The sequence below is a fragment of the Limanda limanda genome, chromosome 17 (assembly GCF_963576545.1).
Source record: "Limanda limanda chromosome 17, fLimLim1.1, whole genome shotgun sequence".
Lineage (NCBI taxonomy): Eukaryota > Metazoa > Chordata > Actinopteri > Pleuronectiformes > Pleuronectidae > Limanda > Limanda limanda.
This window is the reverse complement of record NC_083652.1, coordinates 10,716,194-10,730,886: the sequence shown is the minus strand read 5'-3', so window position 1 is coordinate 10,730,886 and position 14,693 is coordinate 10,716,194. Positions and strand designations below refer to the sequence as shown.

Here is a 14,693-nt window from a genome sequence, read left to right as displayed (position 1 = left end):
AGACTACTGATAAATGGAGTGCTGAGCAGAGGCTGATCCGGGGCGAGAGAAAATTAAAAGCGCCTCGTTCTCACAGAAGCTTCGAGTCCTGTTTTATTCATTGATTGTTTTGAGGTTCAACTCGTGCCGGCTGCATCTTCCGGCTGCATTGAGCCAAATGTGCAGCGGACGTGCAAATGGGATCACTCCGTCACGTGAAGTATTCAGATGTGAATTGCCCTCTTAGCAGTAATGCACGGCTGAGAACTCGCAGCTCTCTGAAATATGCATATCCCCCCCCCCAACCCCGCCTGGATGTGAGCGATCTTATAAGCAGCTCTGTCTTTTGCAATGCTCTTAACCCGTTAACCTTCCAAATGGTACTTTTTCATGTTTGTTTGTTTACAGGGTGAATTCGTAAACAATGAATTCTAGAGTCAGAGTGCAGTGGAGAGTTTCACTCCGCTCTCCACCTCTTCAGGGATCGGCCAGTTCAATTAAAGACAGAGTCATTAAATATGTAGCCACCGTCTCACAGCGCTATAGTGAGCTGCTCTGGATCTGCCTGGTGTTTCAGTGAACACAAATCAGAGTGGATACTGCAACTGTCCAGATTCTATGAGCTGACTATGTTTACACACACATCATCACGACCACTATCGACGTCAGTTATTCGATTATGTTGTTTACATGAGTTGCTCATGGAACATTTCATTCATGTTCCTGTTTAACAGACTGATTAAGACTCACATCAACATTACTCTACTTGCGAAGTTATTCTTCAGTGCCAGGAATTACATTTTTGTGTTTTCTTTCCATTTTAAAAAAAGTACAATTCCTTTTTATTTTTACCCATCTTACACCCAAGACATCAAGTAGTTAATAAGTGTTGTATGTCAATTTCACAAAATGCTGTGAAAACCCTTATAGGACATTATAATGCAATTAAAGGTTCAGTGTTTAGAACTTAGTCCCAACTAGTGGTGAAGTTGTATGTTGCAGCTGAATACCTCTACCTCTACTAGCCTTCAGTTGTCATAAAACACCAAAATGGGTTTAGTTTGTCCAGTTTGGGCTATGGTAAAAAACATGATGCTCTCTGTAGAGAGGACCCACAAAGTATAATATAATGGGCCCATTCTAGGGTAAAGAAAACACCAATTCGTAAAATGTTGATGAAACACAACTGGGATTATTTTTTATAAAAATTTCTGCCAATAGATCCCTCTCACCTAAATATTAAAGACTGGACCTTTAATACATGTTTACATAATGCGACGAAGGTCAGAATACTCCACACGTCCTAGTTTGATAACTGTTTATTGGTTAAGTTCATTAGAAAATGCTGTTTATATGACAGTCTCTTGGTCAGACTATTGTCTTGATTACGGTTAATATCAGAAAATATTGGTGTCCATGTAAACTTAATCAACAACAGGGGGATATTTGAGCCTGAGATAAAATAAATAACAGGCCAATTGGGAAATTATAAACACCACCAAATTAAAAAAACAAACATTGCATTGGGGAACGACTCCAAGGCAGCACCCTGAATATAAGCGTGCATTTCTATTATAACACCGCTCTGCCTCATGTGATTATATTTGAGTCTTGTGTGCATTCAGATGTGGGAAACAAATCTGATGATAAAGCCGTGGAGTGTTCTTAAAAGTGTCACAGTTCATTCGTGCATCCCTTCGTTCTCCGCCTGCCTTTCTTCCCCGACTCTGCTGTCATTGCAGACCCCGCCACGCCCTCGCGCCCCCCAGTAATCACAGCTTTCCTGTTCCTTTCAGCTCCGGCTCTCTCCTGCCCTCCTACTCACCTGCTCCCATCTTCCTAATCAGCTGTTAGTCTTTACGCCACAGGCCCGTTTCCACTCAGGTCTTCTACAGATTGTCTATTGTGCTTTCCACACAGCCTTCCCCCCTATCGTCTCTGTTTTGCCAGCTTGTCTCTTATGCTGCCTTTGCCTGCTTCTATTCTGTTCCGCCGGGTAGCTGACATGAAATCGGGTTTATCCGATGTACTCAATCGTCTACGCATAATTGATGTACCGGACACAGAGCACACTCTGATATTAACACAACTTTAAAGGACTAATTATAGTTTTAACATCAACTGGTCTCATTGGAAAAATGTTAACTATGTACAAGTTTGACAAGATTTACGCTTCTAATCCATAAATATTTGATGGAATGTTTTACTTTTTGCCTCAATATTGACAGCTCTTTGCAAAATAACCTCTTTTATGTATAATATATAATTCATCATGCAGTACTACATTATATCACCAATATAAGGAAATAAAATAGAACAATTTGAGAGCTTTAAATGCCCGACCCAAGTGTCCCATATGTGCCCTGAAATAGCTTTTTGCTCTCTGTATGTTGCTCCTGTTAACAATGACCATTAAAATACACCCTACTGATGCACTTTCAATGTAGGAGTGAAGACAGACACACTTTGAAAGACAATTACTTCTCTGCTGACCTGTGAAAGTCACCACATTTTCTTTAGCTCTTCTTTGTGCATTTGGCTTTTGTGACAGCTGGGTCCAGAACAGCAGGTTTAAAGGCATAATTAAAGAAAGTCTTTTATTCTGATACAGCAATACCTTTTTCAGCAGGATACTGTCTGAGAAAGCAAATGGTATAACATTAAAACATTGCCATTTACATTTCAGCAAAGGACAATGTGTATCTGGGTATGTGTCCTCTTTCTATAAGTCCATCTAATTCACATTTTACGGTCTCCAAATTCATATGTTTCAAGAATCCTTCAAAATGTACCAGTAGAATCGTCCATATGTTCAAAGAAAGATACAAGGAACACCAGGAGAAGAGGTTTTTGTTTGTTTCCCGAAGCCATTCAGGATGGAAGCAGGAAGAAGATTTTGCGTCACATGGAGTAGACTTGCTCGACTCTTTACAAATTAAAGGACCGAGCAGCCTCATGTCCACGAGCACACTCCCAGCATTGATCTAGATCAAATCAAATCAATCCCTTCATCTGAAGCCTGTTGGACGTTGTCCACGGGATTGAATGAAGAAAATACGACAATCCCATAACAAGACAGAGTTTCAAGTAATAAAAAAATTAAATAAAGAGCCAGCTTGGATTGCCTCCATATTGTACATTGAATAATTCACTTCAGAATTATTCCTCTGCACATCATGCTGCTGAATATCAATTTCAAATGTTTAGAATATCTAATTTCTCCCCGACTGTTACATGGTGGCTGATGCTTTGACTGGCTGACAGGTCACACACATCACACAGCTGCTGTAATACAAATCAGTGCTTTTGAGGCTTTCCTCGTATCTTTCCATATTTCACACATATGTTCATCCATGTCATGTTTTACAATTTTCAATCATTTCTGACCATATCAAACTCAAACAGTTATCAGAAGATGTGATTTCCTTCAGTATATGTAAATGATTCATCAATGTTATTATATTATTAATGGTGCTTCACACATAAAGCATTGTCTCCCAATAATCAAATATTAAAAACATTTCAGATTCATACTTATGGCCGACTCTGATCCAGACTGGGGACAGTTTGCAGCAGTTTGTTTATCCACTTGTGCACAATCTGTTTTTTTGAAGGGCAGATGCGATGTGGAATGTGCATTTCAATGTGTGCACACAGTACCTGCCATCTTTCTCCGAGGCTTTCGAGTGGTACCACTGGAGTTTGAAGGTATGAGGTGAATCCTCCGTGGGACTATTCAGCAAAAGTGTAGAAAACTAATGGATGCCATTTGAGTCCAGTTCCTGAGGCGTCAAGGAAAAAATAACTCTTCCCTATTACCATCTATGAGAAAACATGGTGATGTACTTTTTCTGCTCTCTCCCCAGCAATTTTTCTGTTTTCTGTCAAAATAAGCAAAGTGCACTTTATTATTTCTGCTGTGACGACCGGAGTGCATCGCTGACATGAAATGGTTTTCTCAGCTTCACCATGTTTATGCAATTAGCGAACTGAAGTTTCAAACATGTTTCATGTGTACATTTAATAATTCACTTATGAATTATACTGCTGCACGTCATGCCGCTGAATATCAATTTCACTTGTTTAGAATATTTCATTTCTCAGCCAATATTGAAAGAATGCCTTCTGGCTGTTCTGATCTAATGAGGTGATGCATCAGAGAACAGGCAGATAATCAGTGGCACAAATTAACCAAGTTATTTGAATTAATCAAGTGATCCCTTTGTGGGGAAATTTAAACAACACTATAGGGGGCACTGCTTGTGTTTCATTTACATGCATGTGTCAAGAGGCAGTTGAATCTGATTACCCTTAATGAACTCATCAACCAAATAAGCTCAACTGTTTGGACAGAGCCGGGTGAAACCCATCAATAAACTCCTGACTGATGACATCTTGTATTAACTATTATATTTTCATAATTGGCAGGGTCTGGCTCTCAGTCTGCACAGCAAACATGCACGGACATGTAGAGATAGAGTTAAGACAGTGAAGGTCACCGCTAATGAGTAATCATCACCAATACGAGACGTGACGGCCAAATACTGCTGCTGAGTGCGTGAGAACAAAAAAAAACTGGAGCGCTTAATGAGGACAATTTGTTTCAAGTAGGTCCTCTTCGCTGCTAAGTATTCAAATATCCTTGTTGAATAGGTTAAGATATAGTGTTTCCACTGATATAAAAACTAAGCAAAAAATAATGCAGACTAAGGATGAGTCTGAGTAATCTGGAAACAAGGTCGAGCCCAGCACACGTCCTGCTAGCCGGAATACAAGGGAGTCTGAAGGTGGTGAAGGCCAAACATAAACATTATGTAACCAAAGGACGAGTTTTCACTTTCAACGTGATGGGAAATATTAATAGTGCTCAGAGTTCTCACCTCCGGTCACTGGATTCATTTTACTCCTCCCTTCAGTGCGGATGTTCCAATAAATTGGTTTACACTAATATTTCTCACTTACATATTAACTGCAGTGAAAGTGACATCTTTAGAAAAATAACGATTTAGGTGTTTCTTTTGGTAAGGATTTTTTAAAAACGTTTTTAATTTATATGAGCTGTATATCACAACGAGACATTTACTTAGTACAAAGCTTTAATACATTAAATAGAGCATAGTAACCCTGGTGTTGTGATATCTGGGTAACACAGTAAGCTTCCTAATGATGATTACTATTAACGATAATGATCTGGCATCAATTATACATGAGAGAGCCTTTTATTGAATAGACTTCAGGTCAGATGAACATGCAAACGTGTTACGTTTGTCTTGTACAAAACAGGAAAAGCATACAATTCAACAAATAAGTAGAATATTAAGTGACATATGGTTTGCTGTGGATGTCTGTTTTTCCCATCATTAAAAATAAACTGCCCGTAAAGTCTGCACAATAATGCATAACAGATTTTATGGTACATAGAATTTGTGAATTTCCTGATTATTTTCTTAAGAACTCAAATAGATAAATTGTTTATCACTGTGTGCGGTGACTCCGATTATGAAGTGTATCTTAAATCCTTACAAAATGGAGTCATTTATGGGGAGACGGAGACAAGTTGTAGCAAAATTTCTAAAAGAAAAATCATTAAAAACTAACACAGTCCAGGGCTTTTATGTTTTGGCCACAAACCTCCAAACATGTGCTGAGGTATAAGTTATGGCTGGAAGTTGTGTTATCTGGCGGCCTAAATGGATCATAGCTGGATTAAAAGATTATCTCAGCATGCTATGTTTGTTTATTCCAAAATATTAACTTGAACTGTAAATGTTCGAACTGCAGAGCTTCAGCTTCAGAGGGAGCTTTTGCAAACTGGTCACTGTTTGGCCACTCACAAGGGCCATTGTCCATTCATAAAAAATCAAGCAGAATATCTTCACTTGTACTAATGACATGAAAATAGAATAACTGTCGATAACAGCCTGAACTTCTTCATGTGCTACAGATCAACGCTGCAGATGCATTTGAAGCATTGTGTTTCCATTCGTTATCCGCATTTTAAAGCATGTTCCTCTGTCGTCTCTGCTCCTGTGAGATATGATTCGAGGAGTAATTTGACAAAGCATTCAAACATCAAGCCAAAACAAAAAAGGACCTTTTACTGACTGAAAGATGTTCCAGTCACAATTTAATGGGTTCATTTCTGGAACACTGTGAGGAGCCGAGATGAGACGAGGTGGGAGGTGTCTTTGCTGCTTCTCTGATTTTCGTTTTTCTTCTCCAAAATATTTAGATGTGCCTTCTGTCAGTCAGGGCCCATTCAAGCCAGGAGACAAAGTGAAGAGACGTGCTCCTTTTTGCCTAATGCAGAACATAAGAAACTGCTCACCCCTTTCATGATGCCGTACACTGAATAATTCAACTGGATTAACTGCTTTTTTGGCTTCAGAATGAAATGTCTTACACTCCTGAACAGCCACTTTTTGTGTTACCCTCCACTGCTCTGAAGTGATCTGCTGCTGAATGGTATAATCCTTACATTGTATTGTAACATTTAGACTTCTACAAGGATATTCACAAATCATAAAACTATACAAAAAACTACAAAATGTTATTTATGCGCAGACAGAAGAGAAAAATCACAATCAGCTCATTCTATTTCTCACAATTGACTGTGACCCTTTACCCTTCGGTTTTTATCTTTTCTTGTGTTTAAAAAACACTTAATGGAAAATAACCGCAGTGGTTAATCCCACATGACTTGAGTGCTACTTTCAAATGTCATGGTAAAGTCGCTATTGAGCTCTATCTGTAATACAGCACAGCACTCTAGTGGACACAGGGGTAATACTTGTTTATGTGTGTGTGTGTGTTTGTGTGTGTTTGAGTGTGAGAATATGTGACTTTGAAGCGCAGTTTGGTATTAAGGTGTCCTCTGTTTTTGCCAGTATCTGTTCCTCCTTTAAAGAGCATGTGCGAGGAATAGGTTTTAGATCCACTCTAGCTGACATCCCTGGTGACCTGACACCTGATACAGAGATAGTGTTTGAAAAGTGTAAAGAGACGAAAATGAGCCTGCATGATGTGTTTTGTTTTGCTCTGGGACAAACACATCTGACTCACACGGTGAATTTAAATGAGAAGATGAAATGCAGGTTGTTGAGGATGTGGTTCTAAAACTGAGACTTTTATGCACCATCCACTCTTTAAGAAACGTTTTTCCTTTGTGTGAAACCAGATATGTTGGGATGTTTGTAGATTGTTTTTGATTGCCCAAAGAAGGTTAAAGTTGCATCTTGTTCCTTAAAGGTTCAGTGTGTGGAATTTAGTGACATCTAGTGGTGAAGTTGCATGTTGCAGCTGAATACCCCTCACCTCACATGGTAGCATTCGGTTGTCATAAAAACTCAAATGGTGTTTAGTTCGTCCAGTCTGGGCTACTGTAAACAAAAACAGGGCGGCCTCTGTAGAGTGACTGCTCCCAATGTAACTATAAATTCTTTAAATATAAAGTACCCATTCTAGAGTTAAGAAAACAACAATTCGTACAATCTAGTTGATATATCACAAACGAGTGAAAACAGCACTAGGATTATTTATATTCAGTTTCTGCCAATAGATCCCTTTCACCACACACACTGGACCTCTAATTTTTACAGGCACGACATGTTGATAAGAATAAACATATATACGCCATAAAGATGGACGACTTTCTCCCACTCTCCTGAAATGAGGCTAAAATTGAATGGTTATGAACGGTGCCATCTTGTATATTTGGAACAGAATCTGAGCATGTGAGACTACTGGTGAACAAGTCAGATGATTTGGAAAAAGGCTGAATCTGGTGTAGAAAAAGACACCAAAGAGAATTATCATTATTCTCAACCACTGCTGTCTTCACATAAATCAAATTATAATGAATATAACTATTCCTAATTTTCCCTGGAAACAGCTCAAAGACCCTTGAACCCATAAAGCAGCCACTGTACCCATTAGCGTGAGTCTACTGTAATTCATTATGCAAAGCAAGGCCTTAGTAATATGCAAAGAAATATTACATGGAATGAGTCATAGAGCTCATTACAAAGCCACAGTGGTATTTTCTATTATATAAATAAAAACTGCCTACGACCCACTGGATTAACCTGGTGTGACCTATTTTTACTCCTGAATAACAGCTAATGTTTGTCGATTTGGACATTTTCAACGAAACATCAATGTTTTCATGACATTGCTTTTAATTAATTACAATAACAAGGGTCATAAAAACATTTCTTATAAGTTACTTTTGCAAAGCTGTTTCTTTGTGTTTTAATCTGTACTCTATCAAAACTGCTACGGGGAATATGTTTACATGTGGAAATTTGTACTTGCTGTAGAAACTTAACCACATAATGTAATCATCGATTGAAGGTGTTCATTCGCTTGCTGTGGCTTAATTTGAGAAACACTTTGTCGGTTGCCAGGTCGCATGTCAGGTTTCCCTGCCTTACTCTTTTTGGAAATATGGAAATTCACCTTTGCAGCTTGACCTTATGAAGCGTGACCTTTAATTAAAGAGATGGACACGGAAGGATTTTTCTTACAGAGGTGTCATCTTACTGTGCTTAGATGATAGACCTAAACAGAAACACCTTGAGAAAGACAAAACCAAACCCCTCTGGGCCAAGAACTTAAACAAAGGTAATTCCAAGACATATGAAAGCTGTCACACGGTTATGCAACAGCCTGAAGCCGCTTTATTAGTTGTGAATGGTAGGCTGTCTTCTTTTTATTAGTCTGAACTTTTACTCTCACATTATTGAGTTTAATATTAAAGTGGCACTATCAGTTTTGAGCGAGAAAAATGTGGCCGTATCCCCTTGTGATGTTATAGTCTGTGCTTTCCCCATCGTTCTTGTTTGAGCAAAGCTGCCCTGTTATACAGTCACAGGCTCTGTGGACAAACAGCCTCTGATTTCTCTCTTAAATCTATTCAATGCCCAAACACACACACACACACACACACACACACACACGACCGAATAATCCATACATTAATGCTGAACTGTTATGTATGGATATTTGCATTACGATGTAGTTTAGATCAAAACTATCCTTCAAGGACGCAGATGGTCCACTGGGGAGAAAGAGGAAGTGGTCCAACCAATTTCATACCTACTGCTGCCTACTCAGACTGCATAACAATTCAGCTAGCTGCTTCTATCTGACAAATGTGTCATATTCACACAGGGACCGCTCCTCTCTTATGAGTAGAAAATACAGAAGAAAACAATGCAGATGCTCTAAAAGCAGATGTGACGGCTGCAGTTTACCAATCTGTAGTCAAAAAGGTAAGGGCTGACTAAATTGCCTTTGGATGGCCTACAAATGTCAGAAGGATAACATTGATTGACCTTGTTGATCTGTTGTTGTGTGTGGAAAATGTAGAAAAAACTGAACTATATGAGGCGGCATGGTGATAAAGTGGTTACTACTTAGTTCAAATCCCAGTTCAGCTGGGGTCTTTCTCTGTGGAGTTTCCATGTTCTCCATGTGTCTGTGTGGGGTTCTCCAGGTACTTGGGCTTCCTCCCACAGTCCAAAGACCTGCAGATTGGGGTTAGGTTGATAGGAGACTCTAAATTGGTGTGAATCTGAGCATTAATGGTGTTTTGTCTCTTTATGTCAGACCTGTGATGAGCTTGTGATCAGAATCAGAATCGGCATCTGATGGGGGGATTGGCTCCCCCCACCAGCACAACCCTTAAAGGATAAGTTGTGTAGATGATAGATGGATGGGTTGGTGAACTATTTATACTACATTCAGTCTCCATCCATTTTTATGCGTCTGCGCCAGAGGCGTTTTGTTTCTGGGTTGTCCAACCGTCTGTCGCATTCTTGTGAACACAATATCTCAAGAATTCATGGAGGTGAAGTTTGTCAAATTTGGCACAAACGCTCAGTTGGACCTAGAAATAGGCGTATTTGTTTTTGGTGGGCGAAGGTCAAAGGTCAAGGTTAGAGTGACCTCATTTTCTTGTGAATGTGATACATGAGGAATATCTGGGAATTTCATCACGTCTGGCACAAGCATGGACTCAAGGATGACCTGATTATAATTTTTTAGGTCAAAGGTCAAGGTCACTGTGACTTTACAAAACAAGTTTTTGGTCTTATGAACATCTCACCTTGGGGGAATTTCTGATTGGGTGATTTTAGTATCAATAACATATCTCAACTTTGCCTACTTGTACTCAAATATGAGCTGATTTCAGTGGTTATGGGTAAAGGTGACCTCATGTGAATCTAGAAAAAACATTTGTAGGCTGAAACTGCCCCGGTTGGCAGAGGCATTCAACTGCAGGGCGCAATTCTAGTTGTAAAGTAAATCTTTGCACCACCAGACAGAATAAGTCAAGAAAGTTAAAATTGCACTCCTGCCCATCTATTTCCTGAATGGATAACTCACATTAAAATGTCTCTGCCTGGAAAATAAGGTGCCACTATTCAATAAACCTTGCTGCTAAAAATAGCTAAACTAAGCAGAAGACTTTATCTGCTCCTAAAATTAAAGCTCCATTGACAGTTAATTAAAAAACATCCTGCCTCTCTGGTTTCTTGCTTTGGAAGAGCTGTTTCCTTTCCTTAATATTGATTGAAGTGTAACAGGCCAGAGGAGCAGCTTATTTTTAACTTAAAGAAATTCACTTTTGACAATACTTAATTAAAGTTCAGTTCAATCATCCTCACTTCATAGCTGTCATTCCTGGGGAAATGACTACACAGATTAAATATAATCACTGTGAACAACACAGGGACCTTGAAGGCTATATATGGGGAAAACAGAAAGAAAAAAAAAACTCTTTTTATCCATAAAGCATTTCAGTATTCAGTCCTGCTGTAAACATCAGGTAAACATCAGGTAAATGCCAAACAAATCAATCATATTTCTCTTGAAAAAAAAAAAAGTACAAATAAGTTTATTGTTTCACAAACAACACAACACAAACCATCATTACAGACATATGTATGTATTTACTTTCCACCAATACATGAAGGCTGAAAAGACGTTTCGATCATATTACCAATGTTGTATAAAATATATGACTCAATAGATGTATCTCTGTGTTTCATATCAGTAAATTTAAAATAAATAGAACATAAATAAAAAGTACTTGCTTATATGAGTTTACCATCTGCTGGTAATGTTTCCACAAATACTAGAAGTGTATAAAAGTATTTTAGAGAAAACAATAACAACAACACAGTTACAGCCGAAATAAGCTTGCAGATTGTCTTCTCATGTACTTTACATTTATTTCTCTCTCTCTTGCTTTCTCTGTCTCTGTGACTTCTTCTCTATCTCTTTCTTTCTTTATCTCTCTCTCTCTCTTTCTTTTTCTTTCTTTCGAGCCAGAAGCAACCGGCAGTGACGTTGGACGACGTCATCACGCTGTGCACACGCTGCGCGGAACGAGGCAGGTTTGTTTTCCTGGTGGTTTGCTGGTTTCCTGAATGACGGAGTTGCTCTGAAGTTACTGGAAGTGCAGCGGTTCAGTGGAGAGACCAGTTTTCACTGAGACCAGACGAACACACAGGGTGAGGACCTTTTAGTTTAAACAGGGGGCGTCGTTGTGAGGTTCACCGGAGCTACATGCAGCTATGAAGCTAACGTTAGCCTCCGTGCAGCATCTGAGTGCAGCACGTTCCAGTGTCAAGTGTGAAGAGTCTGCTGAGCTTCCTCTATCACTGCCCTGATATAAATCATATATAATCTAATCTATAGGGATAATCTGCAGGTTCTGAGGTGGGGATTCTACTGAGCTCTCAGTTTGCTGTCTTTACACACAGTTTGCTAACAGTGAGCTGTGACATAGCCTGTAAATCACAGTGTATCTACAACGAGTCGTGCACTCTTTCATGTGTGGATAGATTTCACCCCATCCAATGTAGAAGGAAAGGCTCTGTACATTTGCAAATACTGTGCAAAGACCTATGTTAAGAATGACACAACGATGCAGAAGCATATAGTCAAGTGCCCAAAGTTCCCTCAGGGCTCAAATCAGCCTATGACAAAACAAATGTTTATATTTCTGTCTGTATATGACAAGGTAAATACAGTTAGTATAAATTACCCACAACATTTCCAGTTTATTCCCTTTTATTCCCATTAATTCCCGTATATTCCCGTTAATTCCCATGGAAAGTTTCCAACTTTGAATATTCCTGAAATTTTGCAACCCTACATATAACATAAAGATATTTTTTCAGATGATATTGATAATCATCTGTCTATCTAATACAATCTGAGGTAGATCAACCACTCCTCACTGTGCTGCACAAATGCATAAGCATTGCTTCAATACATATTGAACCTTTGCTATATTGGTAGTGATGAACATTTTATTGTGATAATTATTGATATTGTTTTATTATCCAGTCCTAGTAGTACAGCATACATGTGTTGTCAATCAATTGGTGAGTCACTCAACAAAAGATAATCTGCTTCCATTTTGATAATCAATTAAATGTCTAAAAAGAGAGCCAAATATGATCCAATTCCAGGTTTTTAATTATGAGAATCTAATGCATTTCATTATGTCAGGCTTATCAACTATAATAATAAAAAAGTAAAGCAATTAAAAAAATATAAATCAATACAATATCTTTGTTACAGTTTGTTTATTTCAACAGTAAGACTGCAAATATTATGGTATGGTTCCTTTTTTAATTATCCTCATGTGCAATTTCCTGTTTTGTTTCTCTCTAGGATTGACAGAATGTCTTCATCGGAGCCCATCATCAAGTCGAGACAGACAGAGAAAGACGTCAATGGAGTTTCCACGCAGGTCGTCTGTACGGAGTTCAGTAATTACATATTCATCGTTCTCACTCAGTACGGCAAAATCGGGAGCTTGATATCTGTCACACCCGACTCCAGATCGAATGATATCAGCACCCCGACTTTCTCCACCAAGGTGCTGCTGGGCAAAGATGAGGTAACCTGAATGAAACTGTTCTCATAAATTTTGTGTCAGTGTGATGTAGACTTGTTCAGAGCACACCTGTCAGATGGCGCAGCACGGGGTAATTCATTTCATGGTGTGATGGGGCAAATGAGGTTCTGACCTGACCTGCTTGATTGGGAGAAACTGGATGAACGCAGGTGCCTGGACTCTGAGATCTGATAAAATGTACACAAGTAAACATATCATGTGTAAACAAATAAACAAAAAATGTCTAGTACTTGAAAATAATATAGAAAATACACAGATATTGTTCTGTTTCGACAATATCTCAGTGAGAGGCTCGTATTGGCTGATTTTTATCGGCTTATATATAGATCAGCTCTAATCTAGTTTACTTGATTACACAGATGCCAGAAACCCGCCATAACCATATAATGGGTTTCATTAAAATTGTGTCAAGTCATATTGGAAGACTTATACGTGCTGTTTATTTTGGGAAAACTTCTCAAAAATGATTAACTTTTCTTATGATAATTGTGTAATACAAGCCATCAGCAAGGCTGTATGGCAGTAAAGGCAAGTTCTAACTATTTAGCACATATGCAATGGCAGCAGTATTTTTCTGGACAACTTTTTCACAGTGTGAGATGAAGAGCAAAGTGTTCTTTGCATTTCAACTGTGATATTTCACAGGCCTGCTGTTACACATTGTGAAGGACTGTAGAAGCCAAATAGTTTTCTTGTGATGTAGACGTGTTACATTACAGCATTTCTGTTTGTAATAATACAACGCCTGCTTTCTGTTTCTATTTTCAGCCTCTGACACATGTCTATGCCAAAAACTTGGTGACGTTTGTGTCGCAGGAAGCCAGCAACAGGCCTGTGTTGCTGGGACTGGCACTAAAGGATTCGTCCATAGATTCAATAAAACAAATGAAAGAGATAATCAAAAGCTGTAAAGTCTGGTAGGAGGTCAACCAAACGAACACTTTTCTTCCTCCTGGATGCCACCAATGTCATATTTTTTCATCTTTTTGAACTTAAAGGATTCTACTCAATGCTAATATTTCATATATTGAAAATAAAACCCAGTGGCTTGGGCCTCATGACGGAAATTTATAAATCTGATTTAATTTGGTCTAATCCTTTAGATTTGTTGAGATAGGAAGGAACGTCCAATGGAAAACAAGTAAGAGTTAATCTGGTTTTAAGGGTGTGTTTGCTCCACGCCTCTGTGCTCTCAAAAAGGGAGGAATGTGCAAAGACTTCATGGAAAAGGATTCAATTTCATCATAGCCCCCGCATTTCATTTTATAATCTGTTAATACTTTATACTGATAATATGTTTGTATCGTCCAATGCAAATAGTCTTGAGTTGTGTCTTGATGAAGAACTTCGAAATAAAACTGGCCACTTTCTCAAACTTGTCCTTTTTCTGTCTTTGAAACAAATGTGACTCAATCATGTCTGCCCCAGTGAAGAATTGTTTAGGCTTAGCTCTGGATAAACATTTTAAGTATCACAAATATCCCCATCAAATTGGAAAATTGGTCCAGGCCTTTTCTAATCAGGCTGAGGTATTTGGCTCATTTATCAGGTGTGGCTGCATCACACAGGCTGCTATGCAGTTAAGCAGTCATTTAGACTCTGTCAGCACATTTCAAAGAAGTATACTCTGTGCTTTTACTGTTTTACTGCAGATTATGAGGAAAAAGTAGCATTAGATGTCAGCAGTAGTGTATACAGACACATTGTCAGACTTGCACTACTGTATTCAATATTGACTCATACCTTTGTATTTTTTGTCAAAAATAAAATGTCCTTT

At 38.6% G+C, this 14,693-nt stretch overlaps 1 protein-coding gene across 1 annotated transcript; it reads left to right on the top strand.

The window, feature by feature from the left end:
* Window positions 1-11,374: 11,374 nt before the first annotated feature.
* psmg3 (proteasome (prosome, macropain) assembly chaperone 3) lies at window positions 11,375-14,614 on the top strand. The gene is made up of 3 exons (XM_061090097.1): window positions 11,375-11,498; window positions 12,670-12,898; window positions 13,685-14,614. The coding sequence occupies exons 2-3, from the start codon at window positions 12,680-12,682 to the stop codon at window positions 13,835-13,837; spliced, it is 372 nt and encodes a 123-aa protein (XP_060946080.1). The 5' UTR covers window positions 11,375-11,498; window positions 12,670-12,679; the 3' UTR covers window positions 13,838-14,614.
* The last annotated feature ends 79 nt before the right edge of the window (window positions 14,615-14,693 follow it).

Excerpts from the sequence above, each read along its gene's own strand:
- psmg3 (XM_061090097.1), top strand. The coding sequence starts at position 12,680 with ATGTCTTCATCGGAGCCCATCATCAAGTCGAGACAGACAGAGAAAGAC. Across the intron at positions 12,899-13,684 it reads TGCTGCTGGGCAAAGATGAG|CCTCTGACACATGTCTATGC; the intron begins GTAACCTGAATG and ends TTCTATTTTCAG.